The sequence below is a fragment of the Ursus maritimus genome, unplaced genomic scaffold (assembly GCF_017311325.1).
Source record: "Ursus maritimus isolate PB19 unplaced genomic scaffold, ASM1731132v1 scaffold_5, whole genome shotgun sequence".
Taxonomy (NCBI): Eukaryota; Metazoa; Chordata; class Mammalia; order Carnivora; family Ursidae; genus Ursus; species Ursus maritimus.
The window spans coordinates 46,439,035-46,461,354 of NW_024426663.1; the positions used below are offsets into that span (position 1 = coordinate 46,439,035).

Genomic DNA, 22,320 nt, shown 5'->3' on the forward strand with positions numbered 1-22,320 from the left:
CCCATTACTGGCCGCCTAGACGACGTCGCGCTCCCCTCAGCCAGGGAGGCCGCCCGCTGGCCGGTCCCGCGCTACTCCGCGGGAGGGGCCGAGCCCGTGTTCCTCCTCCCTACCGGTCCCATCCTTAAAGCACGAGTTCCGACGCCCCGCCTGTTGGAGCGGGCGCCGGGATCGGGACAGCGAACCGCCGGGGCAGGCCAGGGCCTACCGAGGAGGGCCTGAGACCACGGAGCAGCCGCGGCTGGCACGCGAGCGTCTCGGCGTGTGGGAGCTGCGAGGGCAGGGGTCCCGGGCGCCATTGCTGGCCGTCAGAGAGCCGCCCGGACCTCGTCTGCCCTCAGCGGCTCTTCTCCGGCCGAGAGGAGTCGTAGCTTGGGGCCGTCGCCACCCCCCGGCCCGGTGTCGTGAATTCTGTGCCTCATCCACCGCCCGCGTCGGGCCGCCGGGGCCGAGACCATGTTTGACAAGACGCGGCTGCCGTACGTGGCCCTTGATGTGCTCTGCGTGTTGCTGGGTACGTACGCTCCGCCGGCCCGAGGGGCGTGAGCGCGCGAGCTTGGGGTGGGGTGCCCCGGTGGGTACAGGCGTGTGTCTTTCTGGGAGGGGACTCGCGGAGACCTGCGGACGGGCGTAGGGGCGGTGTGTGTGCGCCTGACGCGCGCGCCTTTGCTGGGAGAGAGTCGGGGGGCGGCTTCCGCAGCCCGGAGATCCCGCTTTGCAGCCTGCTCTCCGGCCCCCGCGTGGCCCCCTCTGTCTGTCTGTCTCCCGCTGGTGTGCTGAGCCCAGCTCTGCTTGGACGCTGTTCACGCCTTTGCGCTTCGTCCCTTGCTCCTGTCCTCTGTTTCCAGTTCCACTCCCAACCGAGCGGGGTGGGCTCCTCCCCTCTCTGCTGTAGGGAAACCCGGTCACTGGCTTGTCAGGTTCAGTAGCGACACGGGAGGTTTGATTCACTGGGGATTCTCAGTAACAGGCGCCAGTGCCTGGTTTATCTTACTTGTGGGAAGCAGTTTCATTTTTCATCTTTAAAAGGCTAGAACGTTCCTAATTAGAAGGTGTTACACGGTTGTAAATTGTCAGTTTGCAAGTGGGTGTGAGGATGCCAGGTTTCTGCCTATAGGTCTGAAGAAGCTTGCCTTTTTGGGTGTGTGTGTTTGGGTGTGTGTGTGTGCGCGCGCGCCCCAGACCTGTTTCCTTCTCTGTACAGACTTAGCCATGGTGTAGCTTTCCATCTCCAGTGACAGCCCACAAGGAGCACTAGACATTCTTTGGCTGCAGCAGATTTGGCGTTGTCTTTCTTGCGGAACAGTTCATTTCTGGGGCTTCTGGTTGCCAGTTGCTTCTTTCTCTTGGCAAGAAAGAATTGAAGTCACCTGGATAAGGGATAGGCGTTAGAAGGAAATTTTCACCTTTTAAATATGTATTTTGTAAAGCAGTATGTTACGAACTATTTAGACGTTATTAAAAACAAACGAACAAGATCTGATTGAGGTTTGAGTAGCCCTAGTCAAGTATGGAAGTACTGGCAACTTCTTTGGCTGGGGGATCTGTGAGTTGAGAATCCTAGCTGCAGGTGTGCATAATGGCTTTTCACTGATAAATTCCCCGGGTTTGAATCCCGTATTCCACCTGCCTGCCTCAAAGCTGACCAGTTCGGCTCTTGCAGTCTTGCTCATTTCTTAGAAATTCTTTTACCTCTTCTTTGAGGTGAAATCCCTTTTTATTATTTATGAAATATTCTTATTGTTGACCAGGATACTTCCTGTAGAGCTCCACAGTGAATTTTTAGAGTTTAGGAAGGCGAAACAATTGTTTTGGAACACTGTAGAAACGCAAGGAATTCTTTCATATGTCAAGATATACTAATAACTACATTAAATATATTCAAATTTATTTACATTGAAAGGTTTATCTGTGGTAAAGATGTTAAATTTTATTTTGGTTTTAGATTTGTCTTTTAATTCCAGTGTAGTTAAAAAAAACAGTATTAGTTTCAGGTGTGCAGTATAGTGACTCAACAATTCTATATATGACTCCGTGCTCATCAAAGTAAGTGTACTCTTAATCCCCTTCACCTGCTTCACCCATTTCCCCACCCACCTCCCCTCTAGTAAGATGTGCAATTTTAAAATGTACTTTAACTCATACTCACTGTCAATAGGGCTTTATCCAGCTTCATTTGTATTTTAGAGAAGGGAGAGGAAAATGTTTGGTTAGAAGTAATTTTGATAATTCTAATATATTGGATAATACCCTGTCATTCCTGCATATTGTGTACTCTCAGAATTATGTATCAACTTCCTCTTCTCCTACCTTGTGAGAGTTATTAATTTATAAAACAAATGTCAGGTTTTTTCTGTGGGCCAAGCACTGTACTAGGACAAATGAAACATAATACTGCTTTAAGGTAGCTAAAGCTAATATTAATAAACACAAAGTCATAAGGTAGACCTATGTTTTGTTTGTATGTTTTTAAATTTATCTATAATGGAGAAACCTGTACTGCAGTACAGTTTTATAAATTATAAGTTCTTCTTGTCTGTGTTTTCAACATGATGCAAATAGCACATAATTTTACTATAGAGGTAAGAAAAATTTTATTGCTACATTGACTGGACAGTTGTAGGATTTATGATGGCTTTCAAAAAGATAAAATTGTGTTTTTTTTTATTTTAAATGTCTTTTGTGGTTTTGGAAAAACTTGCTTTGGGGACTTACGGATTAAGTATGTTTTAGAAAAAGATACCTCATCTATTTGAAACATGTTTTATCTGTTACTGTATTACTCAAGATTCTTTTAAAGTAATTCAGAAGACTTTCATGATGGGCCCAGCATTCCCTTTTTTTAAATAGAAAATGAAGTACTGACTTATTTTAATTGGGTATATAAGATGACATTAGATTTAGCATTATCAATTCTCCACTACAAACAGCAATGAAAGAGAACAGTGGGGGAGGAGATAAACTTTTTCATGCTGAGTTTTGGAAGGCAATACATTTTGATAGCAAATTCACCTTTTTATTGAAGTGTAGGGGTTATTTTAAATTTGTTTTTTATTCACTTTACTCATAGCAGGAGATTGACAGCCTAAAATTAGGGGTTATCAACTTGGCATTAACTTTATTCTTTTTCTGTGGAGAATATATAGGTAAGAGTTAACTACACCAACAAAAAGATGATTAAACACTTCTTAAGTACAGGGTTATGTGAACGTGATTCATAATTACAATGTGAGTATGTTCCAGGTTCTGTTAATGAACACCCCAACATCATACAGTGTATCCGTTTTAATGTGATGATGTTACATGATTACGTTACATGACTACTTTATAATTTTATGGAGTGTGATGTCTGTTGAAGTGATCATTAAACGTGTTGTGTGTGTGTGTGTGTGTGTACATTTGTACCCCTCAGTCATCTCTATCACTGTAAAACATGAATTCCTCCATCTGATATACCCAAATGATTAGTTCCTTCAGTGGATGTGGTAAGTTCTTGGAAAAAGAGTGAAAATTTTGAGAGATGGTATGTATTTGAAATGGAGCATAATCCTGACGTCTTTATCTGGCTGTTTTGATGATGAGTTCTGTCATTGTAGAAAAGGCTGCATATGAGCATCAGAGCACACAGGAAAAGCTGCTCTATAGGGAATGATAGCAGGCTGGTGTGAAAGGAGCAGTGTTTTTGCCCAGTGTGTTAAATGGTGTCCTGAATAAAACTTACTAGTGTTTAGTTACTGAGAGTCAGTCGAGATTTTATCCACCATGGCATAAGGCTGCCAGTTAGTGGACACTGAGTCCACTCATTGATTCAATGCACATTGATTGAAGGCTGATTCTGCCAGGTCCATGTTAGGTGCTAGCGATACAAAGATGAGTAAGACAATCCTTGCCCTAAAGGAGATCAGGGTCTAATGAAGAACAAACAAACAGGTTATAGTACATCATGATAAGCATAATAATAGAGATATGGAATAAATGCCCTTTGAGTATGGAGAAGGGAGTTGTCTTAGACCTGATCCATTATAAATAAATGGTTTGTTTGTTTATCCTTAGTGATGTAGAAGTGACAAAAGTTTCCTGGACTATTTCTTAGAATCTTTTTTTTCCCCTCCCCAACTTGATGAGAGGCAGTAGGGACCCAAGTTAAGTACCCTATGTTTATGACTTTTTTTGTAGACCGTCCCGTGGTGTCTAGAAGATTTAGGTGGGGGGCGCCTGGGTGGCACAGCGGTTGAGCGTCTGCCTTCGGCTCAGGGCATGATCCCGGTGATCTGGGATCGAGCCCCACATCAGGCTCTTCTGCTATGAGCCTGCTTCTTCCTCTCCCACTCCCCGTGCTTGTGTTCCCTCTCTCGCTGGCTGTCTCTATCTCTGTTGAATAAATAAATAAAATCTTTAAAAAAAAAAAAGATTTAGGTGGAACTGAAAGAACTTTTTGTGTGCTTGTGTTTTGCTGTGTGGCAGTCATTTAGAATACCTGTTAGGCTCCATATTCTCGTCTGCCCCTCCAGCTCTGTTCTCTACCTTGCTCTGTGATCTAGGAGGCAGATAAATTGTATGGGCTGTATCAACTGACCTCTTACTTTATGGTTTCTGTTTGGTTTTGGCTGGTGGTACATCAGTAGGGGGCCTGGAAGAGTCCGTTCTCTCCTGCTGGATTTGTGTTGCTAGAGCTGTTCTATGGTTTTGTGAGTAGGTCACAGCTTCTTTTCAATGGCCCTCTCTGTCATCCAGCTCCAGTTACAGGTCTTTCTGGGTTCTGATAACCCCTTATTTCCCCCTTTAGGTCTAATGATGATAATGGCCTCCTGATGTTGGTAGCTTGGGAGTACTCCACCATGCCTTGCTACTTTCCCTAAATCCTGCCTGTAATTATAAAGATGGTTCCTTCATTAAATTCTTTTGAATACTTTTTTTGACTGTGTTTGTGGGTTTGTTTGTTTTTGCTTGGGACCCTCCTAACAACATACATATCCAAAACACATTTGAGGTAGCTTCCCTTTCTGCACTTAACACCATTTACAGCTGCTCTTTATAGCAGGTGGAGACAGAAGCTCATGGGCTCCAATGCTGGCTTTCTTAGAAGGGAGGTTGGTCATAGTTTCCTTAGCAAGCTCCAAATATGGTATCACTATTATGCCAAAACAGAGTCAATAGATTAAGAATAAAATCTGGCAGGAAAAAAACTGGCAGCCTATAGTAGGTGTTTATAGAATCCCTGTTACTTGTTCTTCCTCAGTACTTACCTTAAATACTGATACCATGTGTTGTTGCTATGATACTGACATCATTCTGCCCCTGAAGTATTACCCCTGAGGAGTGGTCCCTTCCCTCTCATTTGGGCCTGTTTCTCGAGGAAAAACAATCAAGTATTCAGTGAAGATTCTCATTTGCTAAATAGTCTGCAACATTTTGTGCCTTCCCTTTTTTTTTTAAATGTTTTTTTATTATGTTAGTCACCATACAGGACATCCCTGGTTTTTGATGTAAAGTTCGATGATTCATTAGTTGCATATAACACCCAGTGCACCATGCAATACGTGCCCTCCTTACAACCCATCACCAGCCTATCCCATTCCCCCACCCCCCTCCCCTCTGAAGCCCTCAGTTTGTTTCTCAGAGTCCATAGTCTCTCATGCTTCATTCCCCCTTCTGATTACCCCCCTTTCTTTATCTCTTTCTTCCCCTACCGATCATCCTAGTTCTTATGTTCCATAGATGAGAGAAATCATATAATTGTCTCTCTCTGCTTGACTTATTTCACTTAGCATTATCTCCTCCAGTGCCGTCCATGTTGCAGCAAATGTTGAGAATTCGTTCTTTCTGATAGCTGAGTAATATTCCATTGTATATATGGACCACAACTTCTTATTCCAGTCATCTGTTGAAGGGCATCTCGGTTCCTTCCACAATTTAGCTATTGTGGACAATGCTGCTATGAACATTGGGGTGCATATGGCCCTCCTCTTTTTTTCTAAATATTCTTTCCTTTTTTTCTAACATTTATTCGTTCATTCATTCATTATTGAACATGTATTTGTTTAATATCTGCTAGGTGCTTGGCATTGTGTTGGATGCTGAAGATAAAAATAAGTAAATCAATACATAATGCTTATCTTGATTGCTAGCCATTTCATCCTCCATTAACTTTTATTAAGCAAACTTGTTTTAGTTCTGATGAAAGTTTACTGGGTTTCTCTTTTTTATATAACTTTTCTCTTTCTTCCAAACCACAGTGAGAGGGAAGGGATCTTAGAAAATGAACAAAAATTTGTTAAGCTGGCATATTCTTGGGTTAGACTGGAGTCCTGTTGCAGGCTTTTTCTACCTTTAAGTGGCCAGTTTTGAATGAAAGCAGAGGCCTGTGAGAAAATGCTACTGTTCGGCTCCAGTTGGCTTTATACAGTTGAGTTTTAACTTAAACTTACCTTGCTTGGAATAAAGTATGGAAATGTTTAGAGAATGTTCTTCTCTATAGATTTTATGAAATGTAAATTCTTCCTTTGTATTCACTTTGAGTTACATCCTTTTGGAAACTCATGGGCATGTTGTGGATCTTGATTAATCTTTTTCTTGTTTAGTCATTTTTGGCTGAGCTCTACCAGTTTCCTATCTGCTCAGCTTGGGGAATTATTCAGATTCTTGTGGATAAGAAATTGAAGTTTAGGGGCGCCTGGGTAGCGCAGTCGTTAAAGCGTCTGCCTTCAGCTCAGGGCGTGATCCCGGCGTTCCGGGATCGAGTCCCACATCGAGCTCCTCTGCTAGGAGCGTGCTTCTTCCTCTCTCACTCGCCTGCTCTGTTCCCTCTCTCGCTGGCTGTCTCTCTGTCACATAAATAAATAAAAAAAACTTAAAAAAAAAATTGAAGTTTAAATTGCTATTGTTTATCCTACTAAAAGAAGTTGGAAGAAAGTCACTAAACTCTCAGATTTTAAGTAATCCAGTTAAAAGGTAGCTTCCATTTTATAGAAAGGTATTTGGAATGTTAATTGTCCACTTCCTCCTAATTTAGGTGACTTAATTCAACATTTGGGGTAGAAATATACAATCTGTGTGATAAGCTAGTTACGGATTATATGGACACTGTTTTGTCTCTCTTACTCTGTTTACAAAGCACTCACCATTCAGAGAGTATGAACAGTGGTTACAAGTAGCTTTCTTCTTCCATCCTTATTTATTTACCTTATTTTTCGTTTTTATAATTTTTCCCCTTTCTCCTGCTTTCCATCTTCCCTTCAGCCTTCTTGCTGTCTAGGTTTAAAACCCAGGTGGCTTAAACAGAGTTGTTGGTTTTTTTGTTTTTGTTTTTTTCTGAAACTAGTCTAAAATTGGGAATGACTTGTTCTTTATAAACTGTAGTTTTTTTTTTTCTTTAAAATAATAGGTAGTGGTGGACTAGTCTAGTGATGGACTCTTGATCTAAATTGCTTAGGTCACATTTCACTTCCTCTCTTTACTAGCTGTGTGACCTTGGGCAGTTTTCTTCTTTGCGCCACTTTTCCTAATAAAAGTACCTACTTTATATGGTTGTTGCGAGGCTTAAGTAAGTCAATATGTAAAGAGCTTAGAGCAGTGCCTTGCACTTAATGTGCATGATATGTTTGTCAAGTAAAATTAATCCTCTCTAATCCTACCAGCTATAACATAATTTTAGTAGAAATAATATCAACTAGTTTTGTGTAGGGACAAAAACACTCACAAACTTTGAAATGTTTCCCATAAATACTCATGGAATGTCTTTGAAGCTTATAGAGCATCTTGAAATAGTAGTGTTGTATCAGGCATGTGTAAAAACCACATATACGATCTCCAAGTAATGGTAATCCCAGCAGTGGTGGAAATTGGTCTGTGTAGGTCTGTGTTAGAAAGTAATTAAACAAATGGAAAAACTATACATTCATAAATCCTTAATTTCAGCTTAATCAAGAAAATGGAGTTAGTTATACTCTATGTCACCTTCACTATTTTTAGTGCCCAGGCCGTGGGAATGGTCACTGCTTCACATAAAAAATGAACTTCATTTAAAAAAATTTTTTTGAATGACCTTAATTGTACATCCTTTTTGTAAATTCTATTATTTGAATTCTCTGCAAGTAAGTAGACAGCAAAGAAAAAACTGTTGTGTAATACTTCTCCATACCCTCTACTCCCTCTTACTCACTTCTCCATACCCTCTTTTCCCTCTTACTCTTGTTTTTTTTTTTTTTTCCAACCAGATATTTATTTCGATGTATCTTAATCTGAAATTGTGTTTTTGGTTTGTGTGTGTGAGAAGAATGCTAGGTTTTTTAAATATTTGACTTTGCATTATCTTTATTTATGGGAGCATCCATTATGTGTTTAATACAATGTTAGGAGCTGTAAATATCATTGTGAACAAGATAATGTCTTTAATCTTTAAGACCATTACAGATGTTTGTAAATGCCACAAAAGAATTAAAACAAGGTTAGAAGAGAGTGAGATGGTGGAGGGGGCGGTCTCAAGGAAGACTTCTCTGAGGACGGGATATTTGAACTGGCGGTGGAGGAACTGGAGGAAGTTGATTCCAGGTTTGGGGAAGAGCAGGTGTTGAGGGCCAAACAGCGAAGAGCATTTTGTAACAGGAATTGTAACATTTGTAACAGTATGACTGGAATATAGTATGCATCCATGGTATTCGCAATAGTGAATTTTGTAACATTTCTAAATGTCAAAATCGGTAATAATAATTGACAGTTGTTTGGTGCTTACTAGGCCCTGTGTGGCCTGTAAAGTCTCTTAACAACTTGATCAGGGAGGGTAGCTTGGTCATGTCCATTCTGTAGTTGATAGAACTGAGACCTAGCATAATTGGGAAGCTCTCCAAATGGAACCCAGCTAAGAAGCGGTATAGTCAGGAACTGGGAAATGCATTTTTAAGGATTAAAAGTTTTGAATGTGGATTCACTGGCCCAGATTTAGGAAAGGTGCTAATAAATGGAGAGGTTGAGGAAGGAGAGGTTAGGGAATTAGTTGACTCCCAAAACAATAATTATTTTTAGGTAGCCTAATTGTTTTATGACTATCTGAATTCGATATGATAGGACTTCAGAGTCTATTTCTACTTAACGGTGTTTTGAGCATGTGCCTGCTGTCCAAAGGCAATTTAATTTTTCTTACTCAAACTCCTAATTACAACTAAGAGTTTGCCAGAAGAGTATATAATACTGGAGGATGTAACTAATTTGCCCTGTTTGGTGAAATACCCACAGATTTTTTTTTTTTTTTCCAGATAGCATTGTCATGGGCATTTCTATACAGGAAAGGAAGACCTTTGTCCTTCACTGTATTGCATGTGAGTCATGCATTACAGAGTTCAGAGTCACCTTTGGTAACTCATTCCAGCAGATACAGTTAGAATCTCATGGTTTAGTTCTCGGTTGTCATTGCTTGGATATGTTTCCTGAGTCTTTTTCAGGGTGCGGTGCCTAGGAAAATGACATATAGGAAATGTGTACTGGATGAGCTCTTGAGTTAATTGGCAGCTTGTTAAGCCAGGTTCCACCTTGCCTTCTGGTACATTTGCATCAGCACTAAGAGAGATGGGTTGGCTGCTTAGGTGCTTTAGGGGTAGATGAGGAAAAGCGAAGAAAACTATTATTCACTGAATGCCTGAATGAGCCTTTGGAAATGGAAAATGTCTTACGTAAACTCATGCAATCATCACAAAACTCTGAGGTTTTAGCTTCATTTTATGTCATAGCATGGAATACAAAAATGGGTAGAAAAATAAAACAAAAGCCATGGATCTCAAATAGCTCTTGCTTACTGTGGAAGACAGACTTATAAGAAACAGTGACAATACTGTATGGTAAGTTGAGTGCCTGATAGGTTCTAGCTTTGAAGTTACTAAGAGTGAGTGAGACAGGTTCTCCATCCTAGAGAGGTACATAGAGCCTTGTAACTGGAGATCAGCAGGTATGTTAATGAAGTCTATATTTCAAAATGATTGCTCCTGAAATGATTGCTTTTACTTTCCAGCAGAGATAACGTATTTGGGAGCATTACTTTTGGCTAGTGCTAAATTCTGTAAATCCTGCAGACAGTTCAGGCCCCATCTGTATTACTGGGTGAAGACACAGGAGGTGGGTGCTTAGAAAGTGTGTGGCACGTGGTAGGCATTTAAATATTTGCAACATGAATGTATAGGCAATGTATTTGAGTCAGCCCCTCTTCCAGGGTTTGAGTTTTAGCTCCATTTATTACTAACTCTATGATGTTGGGCAGGTCACTTCAATTCTGAGTTTCATCATCTAATGAGGAAAAAGATGCTAATAGTGCATTCTTCATATTGCTGTGAAATTAGATGAGATAATGTATGAGGCAATGTATATGGAGTGTTTAGCAAGGTGAAGTGTTTAGCATAGTCCTGGCCCATGCTGTTGTTACCATTATTAAATTAATAAGCCAATTTGGTACTACTGACCCAGTCTGTTATTCAAATTTGATGTCACATGGTAGTGACTTTTTTTTTTTTTTTTAGAACATTAGTTAGTGTAGTTCTAGTTTTGTCTTAAAGAGCATTGAGATAGGAATTTGTTTGGTATTTCATTTTTTAGTGCCCAGATCATTTTGGGAAATGTTTCAATTACTTTTAACCTATTTCTTTCTGGGATCAGATACCTCAGTAAGATCTTCTGATTTTACTTCTAGGTGAACAGTATTCCCACAGCTCATAGGCAAGTACCCAAATGAATGTTTATGGTTGGAGGGAGAGTAGTAAAATAGAAATAGGTGTGTGAGCTAGTAATGGCATGGTATGGCTAGTGGTAACTTCTCTTAGTTCTCAGTTCCTAAAACATGAAGGTTTTATGTCTTAAATATAAACTGGTCAAGAGCTAACTTGTAGTTCACGTTGAAAGAGCTAAACATAACCTGTTTTCATCATAACTTCTTTGATCAGTAAGAATTTATCCTTTCTTCTTTCCATAGAGTTTAAGAAGCAGATGTATATAATGGCCGCACCCATCTGCAGTGTTCTGGGATAGCCCAATTTTAGTTAATAGCCTTCTGCATAAAGGCAGTTTGTTAAATGTATAACTAAATGTAATTAAGAGTCATACTTCTATAATATTAACTTTAAAACTATTATTAAAAAACATAATTTTTCAAGCGACATCCCAATTCGATTTGGAAAATATACCTAACATAACATAGCATAACATAGTTAGGCAATGTAACAGAAGCAAGTGACTTTTTACTTTTTTTTTTTAAAGGCATGGATAAGAGAAAGGGATTTTAAATGGGCTCCTTTCCAAATATTTATTGTTTCTGACCCAGTGGTCGAGTTGGCGAAAATGTTTTTTAAATTGTGATGTTATCAAAACTTGTTAGGCAGGTTATGGGTAATATTCAACTTTATAGCTAGTGTTGGATATCTACATCAATACTAACTTTATGTACCACAGTATGAATGAGATTCTAAGTGCTGCCATTGAAGGTAGCCTAATTATGAACCAAATGTAGTAACAAGTAAATTACCTTTATGGAGATGTTTTTGCATGGACTTTCCCCCTTGCTTAGGATTTGATGTCATGGAGTTTTTCCAGTGAGTGCAGTTTCTCTATGTAACTATTTAAATAGTTCAAAGTATGATCTAGTAGTGAAAGCAGTTGGCTTGGAAGTCAAATTCTGGTCTTGCTTCTGCTATTGTCAGTGATCACATGGGCAGGATCTCATGGGCTACACTTTTATTCATGTGTAATTTATAATGAGAATAATATCTGCTTGCATGTATCTCAGCATCATAGTGGTAACAAACCTTGCTTATTAAGAAGAGTCAGTTGCTGCAGAATATATTACAGCAGTTGACACCAGTGGACTCACAGTAGGAAGAGAGGGCACATAGTATACAAGGGGGTGTTTTGAGCAACTGGAACAGACGTATAGGTGATAAATTATAAGTCTAGTCTGGCCTAGAATGGGGTGAATGTTGTCAGCAGAAAGTAGGAAAAAGCTGAAAAGGGTTTAGGAATGTTTAGGTTTAGGAGGTAGTGATGGGTCCTGATACAAAGTAATACAAAGTAATACAGGCCCCCTGCTTGAGTTTTCTCTTTTGCCATACTTAGGTACACAAGTTTATCAGTGACCCAAGTGGCTCATGAAATCTTGCAAGTAGTTTGTTATTCCTGTATCAGTCATACTGTGAGAAATGGGAACTTGTGCTACCTTGAAAAGCCAAAGCAAAACATAATTTGGTCAGACTGAAATTTCAGTGAAGGGAGATAGAGCATAGGTGGCTCAGTAGGTTAAGTGTCTGCCTTTGGCTCAGGTCATGATCCCAGGGGCCTGGGATTGAGCCTCACATCGGGCTCCCTGCTCAGCGGGGAGTCTGCTTCTCCCTCTCCCCCCTGCTTGTGCTCTCTTTTCCTCTCTCTCTCTGACAAATTAAAAAAAAAAAACAACTTAAAAAAAAAATGTTGGACTGAGAAAGGAGAGTATAGTAGAGAAGATTCCAAGCACAGGCCAGCAGAATCATTTCTGAGAATGGGAAGAGATCAGTTAGGACTATCAGCTGACACACTAATAGCCTAAAATAATAGGTTGTCATGGTTGCCTATGATATGCCAGATGGAGGAAGAATCATCTTGCCAGATATAGGAATAACTTTATTTTTAAAAATAAATTCCCAAGTGTATGTGTGTTGTTCACATCTAACATGGTATATTGAACTCATGACCCTGAGATCAGAGTTGCATTCTCTATCGACTGAGCCAGCCAGGCACCCCTAGGAATACCATTTTTATATCAATGGTACTGTATAGTAATAGTTGAACTCCTCTTGAAGAACCGTCTTTGCTGAGAACAATAGATTACTTCATACCCTTGTTTTCCAAATAACTGTTACCAAGTATGGTGGAGTTGGGGATGTGGAGCCTGGTAAACTTGATTTCAAAATTCTGCTTTGCTATATATTCTTGATTTGGTTCACACAGTTGGTTATTTAGTCCTGCTGAGCTTCAATTTCTTTACTTGCGTAATGGAGAGAATATGGTCTACATAATAGATTTGTTAGGAATAGATGAAAATCTTTATAAATAAAGCACCTGGTACTTAGTAGGCACTTAACAAACGAATGCTTGCCTGTCTTTTTTCTTGCTTCCCAAGTCGCTGATGTTCATTGTGTAGTTTCAGCATTGTGTGTTTGCCTTTAGCCTTGAGGTAATAATTGGTGGGAATCCTTGCTTCTTCAGCTTATCTTCTGTATAAAATAACTTGAGTAGTACAAACATATGTTTTTTGGGAAAACGGATGTATGATTTGCTACTGCAGTAATCATAACCATTAAGAAAAGAATTTTACAAACTTTTGGCATGTGCGCCTTTAAAAATGTGTGTGTGTGTGTGTGTGTGTGTTTTAAACAAAGCTTACTAATTTAGATATGCCACTTTGGTGACTTCCTGCCAAAGTAAGCATTTTTATGTTTTTCTTCTGAGACTCATCTTAGTATAACTTTATTTTAGTTTTTGGACCCTTGCCAGTTGGCATAATTTCAGACTAGACATGATGGATCCACATAAATACTTCTAAGATTTATGTTATACAATACATTTTTTATTGGGTGGGGTATGTGAACTGTTCAATGTAGTTGAGGTTTCAGGTCTGGATTTTATTTAGTAGTTTATTTAAAATTTTTGATTTGTAGTTTTGATTCTTGAGTTATTTCTTACTCATATTTTGAGCACTGAGAGAACTAATTTTGTACCAAAATGGTGAAACAAGTTATTCTGATTTCTTTTGTACAACTTAAGTTACTAAAGCAATCTCCTGAAAGGTTTTTAAATCTGCCCCCAACCACCAGTATACTCCACCTTTTAAGAGAGTGTTATGAATACACTTTTCTAGAAGATGACTCTCCTAGAAATTTTAGAAGGTTATCAGTTTGCCAGCTTTATTCTTTGGAATATAGGTCTTCCCACTGCTTGGGAGAAGTTGTTATTCTTTGGAATATAGGTCTTCCCACTGCTTGGGAGAAGTTCTCTTGACCAGCTACTGATAAGAGAGACTTTGTTGGTTAAGCGAAGCTTGTGGATGGGATTGCTGAGACCAGAAGACTCATTCAGAGAGAGAAGTAACTTAACCAGGTGTTCTCATCTGGATACATGGCGCTTTGTTTTAAAAGCTTAAATAATACCCAGATAGAGCCCTATAGGTCATAATTTCTTTAAAGACTAAATAAACTCTTGAAAGAGGAACCTCTTGAAAGAGAAATCTTTCCCTTGATTCACTATCCTACATTGTTTTATGAAATTTGTTGGCTATTGAGAAGCCTTTGAAGAAAGCTATCTGAAGTACATATAGTTGATAATTTGATGAAATCTTGTGTATATGTTGATAGATTTTCCAAGTTAAAAAGTACTTTTTCGCTAGAGGCAGTAGGCACAGGAGAAAGATCAGGGAATAAGTACTAATTAAGCTCTCTTAACATGCCAGGTGTTATGGTAGGCACATTACTAGGCTCTTAGTTTACAACTGTTCTGGAAGGTATATAAATAGTATTTTTTTGCGTTCACCACATGAGGAAATCGAGCTCAGATAGGTAAGTAATTTGCCCATGCTCACATAAGTTTAGTAACGGGCAGAATGCAAGAAGTAAACTCAGGTGGAAAGTCCCAACTGTACGCAGGACCTTACCCTGTCACACCAAAGGAAAGATTTCGGGAGTAGCTAAATGGGAGCTAGAGTAGCAAGTAGATGTTAGCAAGGTGGAAGTTGGGGTCTTTGTGTAGAGTGTGGCAGGAGGTTTGGAATAGGTGTGGGGAATAGAGAAATGTGATATGAGGCCTAAGTCAAGAGTAAAATTCTCTCTTTTGACATACAGTTCTATGAATTTACACAATTTACGCTTTAGAGTCATGTAACTACTACATAAGCTAAAGAACTCATCTATTACCCCAAGCAAATTCCCTCCTGATGCTCTTTTGTAGTCAACTCCTCCCACATCCTACATCTCTGGCAACCACTGATTGGTTCTCTATCCTATAAAGTCATATAAATGAAATCATGCAGTATGTAGCCTTTTGAGTCTGGCTTCTTCACTTAGCATAATGCATTTCTAATTAGGCAGCCATTAATGATGTAAATGTTACTGTACAATTTTGCTACAGTTTTTGGCCTTGAGCTCTCAAAATGCTTTTATCATCCCCAATTTGTTTCATGTAAACAGAATTTTTTTTTGGCTGAGAAATGATTATAGTTACAGCTTGAAATATCAAAGAAGCCCAAAATAGATACCTGATAAGTACACAGAGAAGAAAGGAAAATAGAAAAAAATTAGCTGTCTCTCCCCACACCCTATTACGTCAGCCATCTCTTTGCCTTTTGCCCATAGAAATCTGCATGGAAAGTGTGCTACTGACTGTGACCTTTGCCATCTTGAAAAAGAAAGGGAACAGCTGTTACCATGAGAGGGTGGAAGGAATTAATGTTGTTCCTCGCCAGTTGGCACCGTGTGCCTTTTGGGCAGGGAAGAACAGGTGACCAACTTCTTTTTATTTTTGTTAGCGTATAAATAAATAGGCTGTGTGTGTGTGTGTGTGTGTGTGTGTGTGTGTGTGTGTGTGTGTATGTGTGTCCCCGCAAGAATCTGAGTCCATATTAAAATAACCTGCCCTTATAGTCCTGGATTTTTTTTTTTTTTTTCAAAAAAAGCTGTTTAAATATATACACACATTTATTTTGTGTGTCTTAATGAGCTAAGAGACTCCAAGGTTGAGTATATTATAGGTCATTATTGACAGAAAAGCACAAAAAGTAAAATCCTTCTTTGGTAAATGTCATTTATATCCAAACTGCCTTTTCTCCCCTTTGTCCCAACTTAAATACAGAACAAAAAAACCCAGTAAGATAACTAAGTACTTTTTATAGTAAAACCATCAGCCACAGAGATGTGGTCACTTCAAGCTGGTGACCAGAGTGCAGGTGTCTGTAAAAGCTGAGGTTGCTCTGTTCTTTGAACTCTTGCCCCTGGATACTTCACGTACCATCTCTGTGAATCACATCCAAACACGCAGTGTGTTCTAGCACTGACCCCTCCTACCTGGCGCAGGGCTCTTTCTCTCTTCTACCTCTACGTTGCACAAACTCCTCTTCCTGCAGTACAGCTTTTACCAAGCCCTTTCTTGCTCAAGAGCCAGTGTTGGTTTTTCATTTTTTATTGAGACATATCCACACTATTTGCCTGGGACAGAAGATCCTCATGGTGTAGTTTGCTTTGCTCATTCATATTTCTGCTATTTCTCAGTTCTCTACTTGAGTTGGATCATCCCGTGTTTGTTTGTTTGTTTTAATTGTCTGGCGACAGATCGAGCTCAGTGATCAATCTTTAATGCATTTCTAATTCCATTTCCCATTGTAGTTGTTTAGCATTTTAGTCTCTTTATTCCGTTACAATTGTTTTGCATGTTTTTCTGCTCTGTGAAAACCTCCATTTATCCTCTGCTTTCTGATTTTTTAGCAAATGTTACTGTTTTCCACTTCATTTTTAAAAAAGATGTATTTTAGAGAGAGAGAGCATGAGCAGGAGGGGCAGAGGGAGAGGTAGAGAGAATCTGAAGCAGACTCCATGCTAAGCATGGAACCCAATGCAGGATTTGGGACCATGGGAGCCCAACCTGAGCCAAAACCTAGCGTTTTTAACGAGTTGTGCCACCCAGGTGCCCCTGTTTCCCACTTCATTTAGAAGGATTTAGAGTTAATAAATACGTGTTTGAAACCTGGATGCACCACATACTATCACAGCTGATAGCCAGTCGTATACATCTTAGTTTTCCTTTCTCCAGCCCACAACCATCCATTGTCCAGGTCCCTGCCGCGGACATCTCCAGGATCCTCAACTGAAAGGTTGAAGCAGAACCCAGGTTCTCTAGCACGAGCTGGTGTCTGTTCTGAGTGGCCAGTGCTGGTACAGCACTAGTTATTAAATATTTTTAATTTCACCCTTATTATATCTATGACTTTAATTAAGTTACTTATCCTTTCTGAATCATCCTCTCATCTTTAAAATGGGGATAATAATACCTGTTTTACAAGGTGACTTTGTGCATTCATCAAATACCTTGTGGAGGGCTTGCCCTCTTTTCAGCACTGACTTAAGTGCTTGGGATATATCAGTGAACAAAACAAAAATATCCATACCTAATGGAGCTTGTGTTCTAGTATTATGAGGATGAAATGAAAATTAATGTTAAAAGTTCAGTATGGTGCCAGACGCACAGAGGTACGCACACTGTTTTAGTCCTCTTGATTCCTTGCCACACTTTTCCATCAGGGCCAAAGGGCCACGGGGAGTATGGGAACAGGGAAAGGGTGAAGTCAGTACTAGTAACGGGGTGTGGCTTCCCCAAAGAGGACTTGTGTCCTGACTACATTGCGTGGCAATACAAATGAAATAGGACGCTTATAATTTTTTTTGTAAAAAATGCTAGCTGACCCTGTGCTTGATAGTCTTGGTTGTCTTCCTATGCTTTCATTTCCTCGCATCTACTTTGGATATAGTTCTGTTCATTCACATCGTCAAGTCCTTTCTGATTTACTGACTGAGGTACCGAGGTGCCCCTGTCACCTCTACCTACTCGGTCTTCACTCCTTAAATCTTGTTAGTCTTTCTGTTCTCAGTTCAAGTGCTGCAGTCCTTCTATCAGTGACCTCTTGTTTATTCTTTTTCTGCTCAGCTTCCTTAGTCACATTTGTTAAGACCAGATAAACTCAATGGGCTCATGGCCTCATTGGCCTGGGTTCAGATCCTAATTCTACAACTATATGGCCTTGGGCAGGTTTCTTCCTCTTCAAAATGATGTAATATTTACATTTTCAAGTTATCGAGGAATTAGAAAGCTGCAAGACCTAGCATACTGTCAGGATATAGGGTGAGAGTTAAGTAAAAAGTAGCTCCTGTTACTGGTATTTTTAAAAAAAGTGTCCCTTCGTTTCCCCTGGCATTATATTTTCCTTCCTATTTTCCTGAAAGTCCCATTCCTTATGAGTTGGCTTTGTTGATTTTGTGTTTTCTTTCCAATATTATGGCTGTTGCTCTTAATAAAATCTCATGTCTTGTCCCCTTTATAATTGATAATTTCAGGTATTTATCTTTAGTCTGCTTTCTCTCGAGTGTCAGATGTGTCTAGCTGTGTACTAGACATGACACATTTGTGTCAAATGAAGAGGCATCATAATTAGAAAGGAGTGTATTGAATCTGTGGAGGAAACAGTCTCTCTTACCTGCAAACTTGTTTAATTTGTGAAGTTGGAAACTTTTGAAGGATTCTCTTTACTTTTGGACACCTGATGATCCTTTATAATGGAGGAGAAAACTCTTTCTGTTCAGAAATAACACATAACTCTTGTCAACTAACAGGATTTTTCATGTGATTCTGGAGAGAATATATAACACCTTTTTCCAAAGAAAGCAAGAAAAATACTGTATCCCCCCCCCCCAAATGTATTTTGTTCAAACTGAATTGAACACCAAATAAAGAACATTCCTTAAGTTTGGAATGAATACAACTTCTAAAAACTGCTCCGGTAACACAAAATAGTAAAGAGCCAAAAAATTTTTATTTACTTTTAACCTAGGATTGCTAAAAGGGGAAAATGAAAGGGTTTGTAGAAGCAAATTTCACAAAAGTAACTGTAGACTTACTTGTTAGACTCAGGTATACTATATGTAGAAAAATGCACAAACATGGTTAAATTTACATATGCTGATTTTTTAAATTCTTTTTCAAAGGGAGAATATTTCTTACATAAGGGTTTCATCCTTTACCCTTTTTGGTAAAATATGAGCTCCTAGAAGCAGATCCCTCTTTGTTTACTTTTCTTGTAAGTTTTGCTGAGGTTTCACATTTCTCTTCTGTAGTTTACAGCAAAGTGTGCTTAGACATTAGGATGTCTTAGCCCACACATGGTAGATTAAGATGTATCCTAGTTCACCCAGAGCAATTCCACCTTCACCTCCTCAATCTGACCCAAGGAGATCAGTTGTTTGTCTATATATGCAGATCAGCTTAGGCTCATAGAATCCTGGACTTGACTGAAAGGGACCTAAGAGATAATGTCATTCTTCTTTCTCATTTGTAGATAAGGAAACTGAGATCCTGGTGGTTAGACTCCTGTCCTAAAAAAAGAGGTGGTATGATGTGATGAAGAGAAAAGGAACTTTTTGTTAAAATGCTGGCTTCCCTGCTTACCACCTGTGTAATATTGATTATTTGCCCTAGTATATAGCCCCAAGCTGTGTACTCTTGGGTGAGTTACTTAGTGTCTCTGAGTTTGTGGTAAGATTTAGTCCAGAAATATAGGTAGGGCATTTTAATAATTTGCTGTATTGGTGTTTTTCTTTTGTCTTCTTAAGCCTTTAACAATAGTGATCATTTCATTAACCTGTAGAAACTCATTTACTCTCATTGATCTGACTTTTGCTACTTTTTCTATTTCATTAGTTTTTGATCTATATTCTTTCACTTTCTTGAGATTTAAAAATAAGTTATTGTGCTGAATGCTTATTTCCTCTTTTCTAGTGTATAAATTTAAGGTTCTTCATTTTTATGTGTAGTATTTTAGCTCTATAAGCTTTGATTTGTTGTATTTTCATTGTTCATTTCAATCTATTTTGTGATTTTCGTTTCGACTCTTCTTGACCTACAGTTTAGTGACTTTAAAGTTTTCAAACCTACATATTTTAGAGGACTGTCTTTTTTTCCCCCCCGTTCATGGAATTATTGGAGATAATACATAGACAAATACTTGGCAAATAGTAGGTATTGAACAAATGTTTTCACTTCTCCTTAGAGAATTAAAATTGTGTTTTTGAAACTAGGACAGGAAACAGAATTGTAATTAGCATAACTAATATTAAAAATAACTTTGGTTCTATAATAGAACCAGATAAGAAGACAATGTATAGAGGGGTCGCGTGGGTGGCTCAATCGTTAAGTGTCTGCCTTTGGCTAGGGCGTGATCCTGGTGTTCTGGGATTGAACCCCACATCAGGCTCCTCCGCTTGGAGCCTGCTTCTTCCTCTCCCACTCCCCCTGCTTGTGTTCCCTCTCTCGCTGGCTGTCTCTCTGTCAAATAAATAAATAAAATCTTAAAAAAAAAAAAAAGACAATGTATAGAGAGCAAAGAAAGATGGGAAAAGGGTACAAATGGGAAGAGGAGAGGTGGGAAGGAGAATTAGGGGAAGATATAGGACTCTCAAGGTGAATTAATTCTCATCTTCTTTAAGATAATATTCTTTTGATCACTTTCATCTGTGGGCTTTAGAACATTAATTATTTTTATTATATTTTGCCATTAATTATAATTAATTTATATATTTTTTTACTAGAGAGTTGGGGAGGGACAGAAGGAGAGGGAGAGAGAGAGAATCTTAAGCAAGCTGCATGCTCAGCTCGATGCAGGACTCAGTCTCACAACCCTGAGATCATGACCTGAGCCGAAATCAAGAGTTAGATGCTTAACTGGCTGAGCCACCCAGGCGCCCTTATTTCTTAAACCTTTAAATTGAAGTGTCCATAGATGACTATTTGTTGGGGTGTGTATGTACAGGTTATGAAACTGTGTGGCAAAAGTTCATATGTTTTTGATGTGAGGGTCCATAGTTTCATTAGAATCTTAAAGGGGTCCATGAATCCCAAGAAGTTAAGAACAACTACTTTAGAGACTTTACCATGTTAGATAACTTGAGAAGCCTACCTGGAAAGAATTATGTTTTTTCCTGCTGTCACATTAATGACCGCAACCCACTTGAAAGAGTTGAGTGTTCTTTATGATTCCTCATGTTAGAGGCAGATGACCCAGTGGGTTTGCTAAGAACAAAATTTAACTTTTATTGAGGTGAAATTTAAAAATAGGTATTTCATAAGCATAAATACTGTGATACTTGGTGTAAATTACTACTAATCAAAGACTTAAGATTTTGTATTTTTATATAGATAATCCATGTGTTTGTGGCTTCTACTGAGGATAGAATTAATTCTGGGAGTAAGGAAGTAGTTGTGGAGATGGAGTGCTGTAAAGAAAGGTGAGCTTTGGGCAGCAAGAGATAGGAAGGTGCTCTGCTGGGTTCAGAGATAAACTTCACCCAGGACAGAAGAGTAGGGGAGATCTGAGGTTGATGAGGGAGGTAGGAGGGTATATCAGACCATCTTGTCTGGATTTCTTGCTTCCCCTTACAGAAGGGGTAGTTGCTTGGAGAGAAAAGCCAGCTCAGGATTCTAATATTTGGAGGATGGAATAGGGATAGTTTCTTTAAAGGAAGGCAACCAAAGGATGCATGTGAGAGAATTTAATTTTGAGCACTCCCTCACGATAAAACTTAACGCTTATTGAGGTACTTCATAATTATTTGCTTTTAAGTTTTTGGAATCATAATTAGTTTTGCTGTGTTTTAAGTGTTAATACAATTTAGAAACTTGATGGCTCTTAACCTGTTAATTTTTAACCCCCTAAATCTGCATTATTCAGTATGAGAGTCTCTAGCTATATATAGCTATTTAAGATGAAATTAGTTAAAATTAAGTAAAGTTGAAAAGTCAGTCCTTCTTTCCCACTAGCCACATATCAAGTGATCATAGCCACATGAAGCTAGAGGACTACTGTCCCCTTGGACAACATATTGTATTGGACATTTTTGTCATCACAGAAACTTCTTTTGTACAACACTGCCTTAAATGAAATTGTTTATTTCCTTTCCTCTCCATCAGAATAACTCTGGTTTATATTAATATGTAATCAATTTTGAGAATATTTTAAATCAAAAACTTGAAAGGCTCACTAGAGTAATACAGATGGTCCCCAATTTACAGTGGTTCCATTTACGATTTTTTGACTTTCTGATGGTGAGAAAGCAATAGGCATTCAGTAGAAATTGTACTTTGAGTTTTGAATTTGGTTCTTTTCCTGGGCTAGTGATACATGGTACAGTCCTCTCTTGTGATGCTGGGCAGTGGCAGTGAGCTGCTGCTCCCAGTAAGTCATGGGATCACAAGGGTAAATGACTGATATACCTAAAACCATTCTGTGCCCATACAGCTATTTGGTTTTTTACTTCCTGTGCTGTATTCAATAACTTACAGGAGATAATCAACACTATTGAAAAATAGGCTTTGTGTTAGATGATTTTGACTAGTTGTAGTCTGATGTAAGCGTTCTGAGCATGTGTAAGGTAGGCTAGGCTTACGTAAGCTATGATGCTCAGTTGAGGTTTATTAATAGATTTTTTACTTAAAATATTTTCAACTTATGATGGGTTTATTGGGATGTAACCCCATCATAAGATGAGGAAGATCTTTATTTCTTGT

The 22,320-nt window shown here is 39.0% G+C and overlaps 1 protein-coding gene across 3 annotated transcripts in view; it reads left to right on the top strand.

The window, feature by feature from the left end:
* Positions 1 to 21: 21 nt before the first annotated feature.
* PLPP1 (phospholipid phosphatase 1) overlaps positions 22 to 22,320 on the top strand; it is a 93,726-nt gene continuing 71,427 nt past the window's right edge. The window contains exon 1 of one of the 3 annotated variants that reach the window (XM_040622256.1): positions 22 to 514. In XM_040622256.1, coding sequence (XP_040478190.1) covers positions 457 to 514 — 58 coding nt within the window. In that variant the 5' untranslated portion in view covers positions 22 to 456. The remainder of the gene's footprint in view (positions 515 to 22,320) is intronic. The other 2 variants (XM_040622258.1, XM_040622257.1) reach the window with 2 other exon arrangements.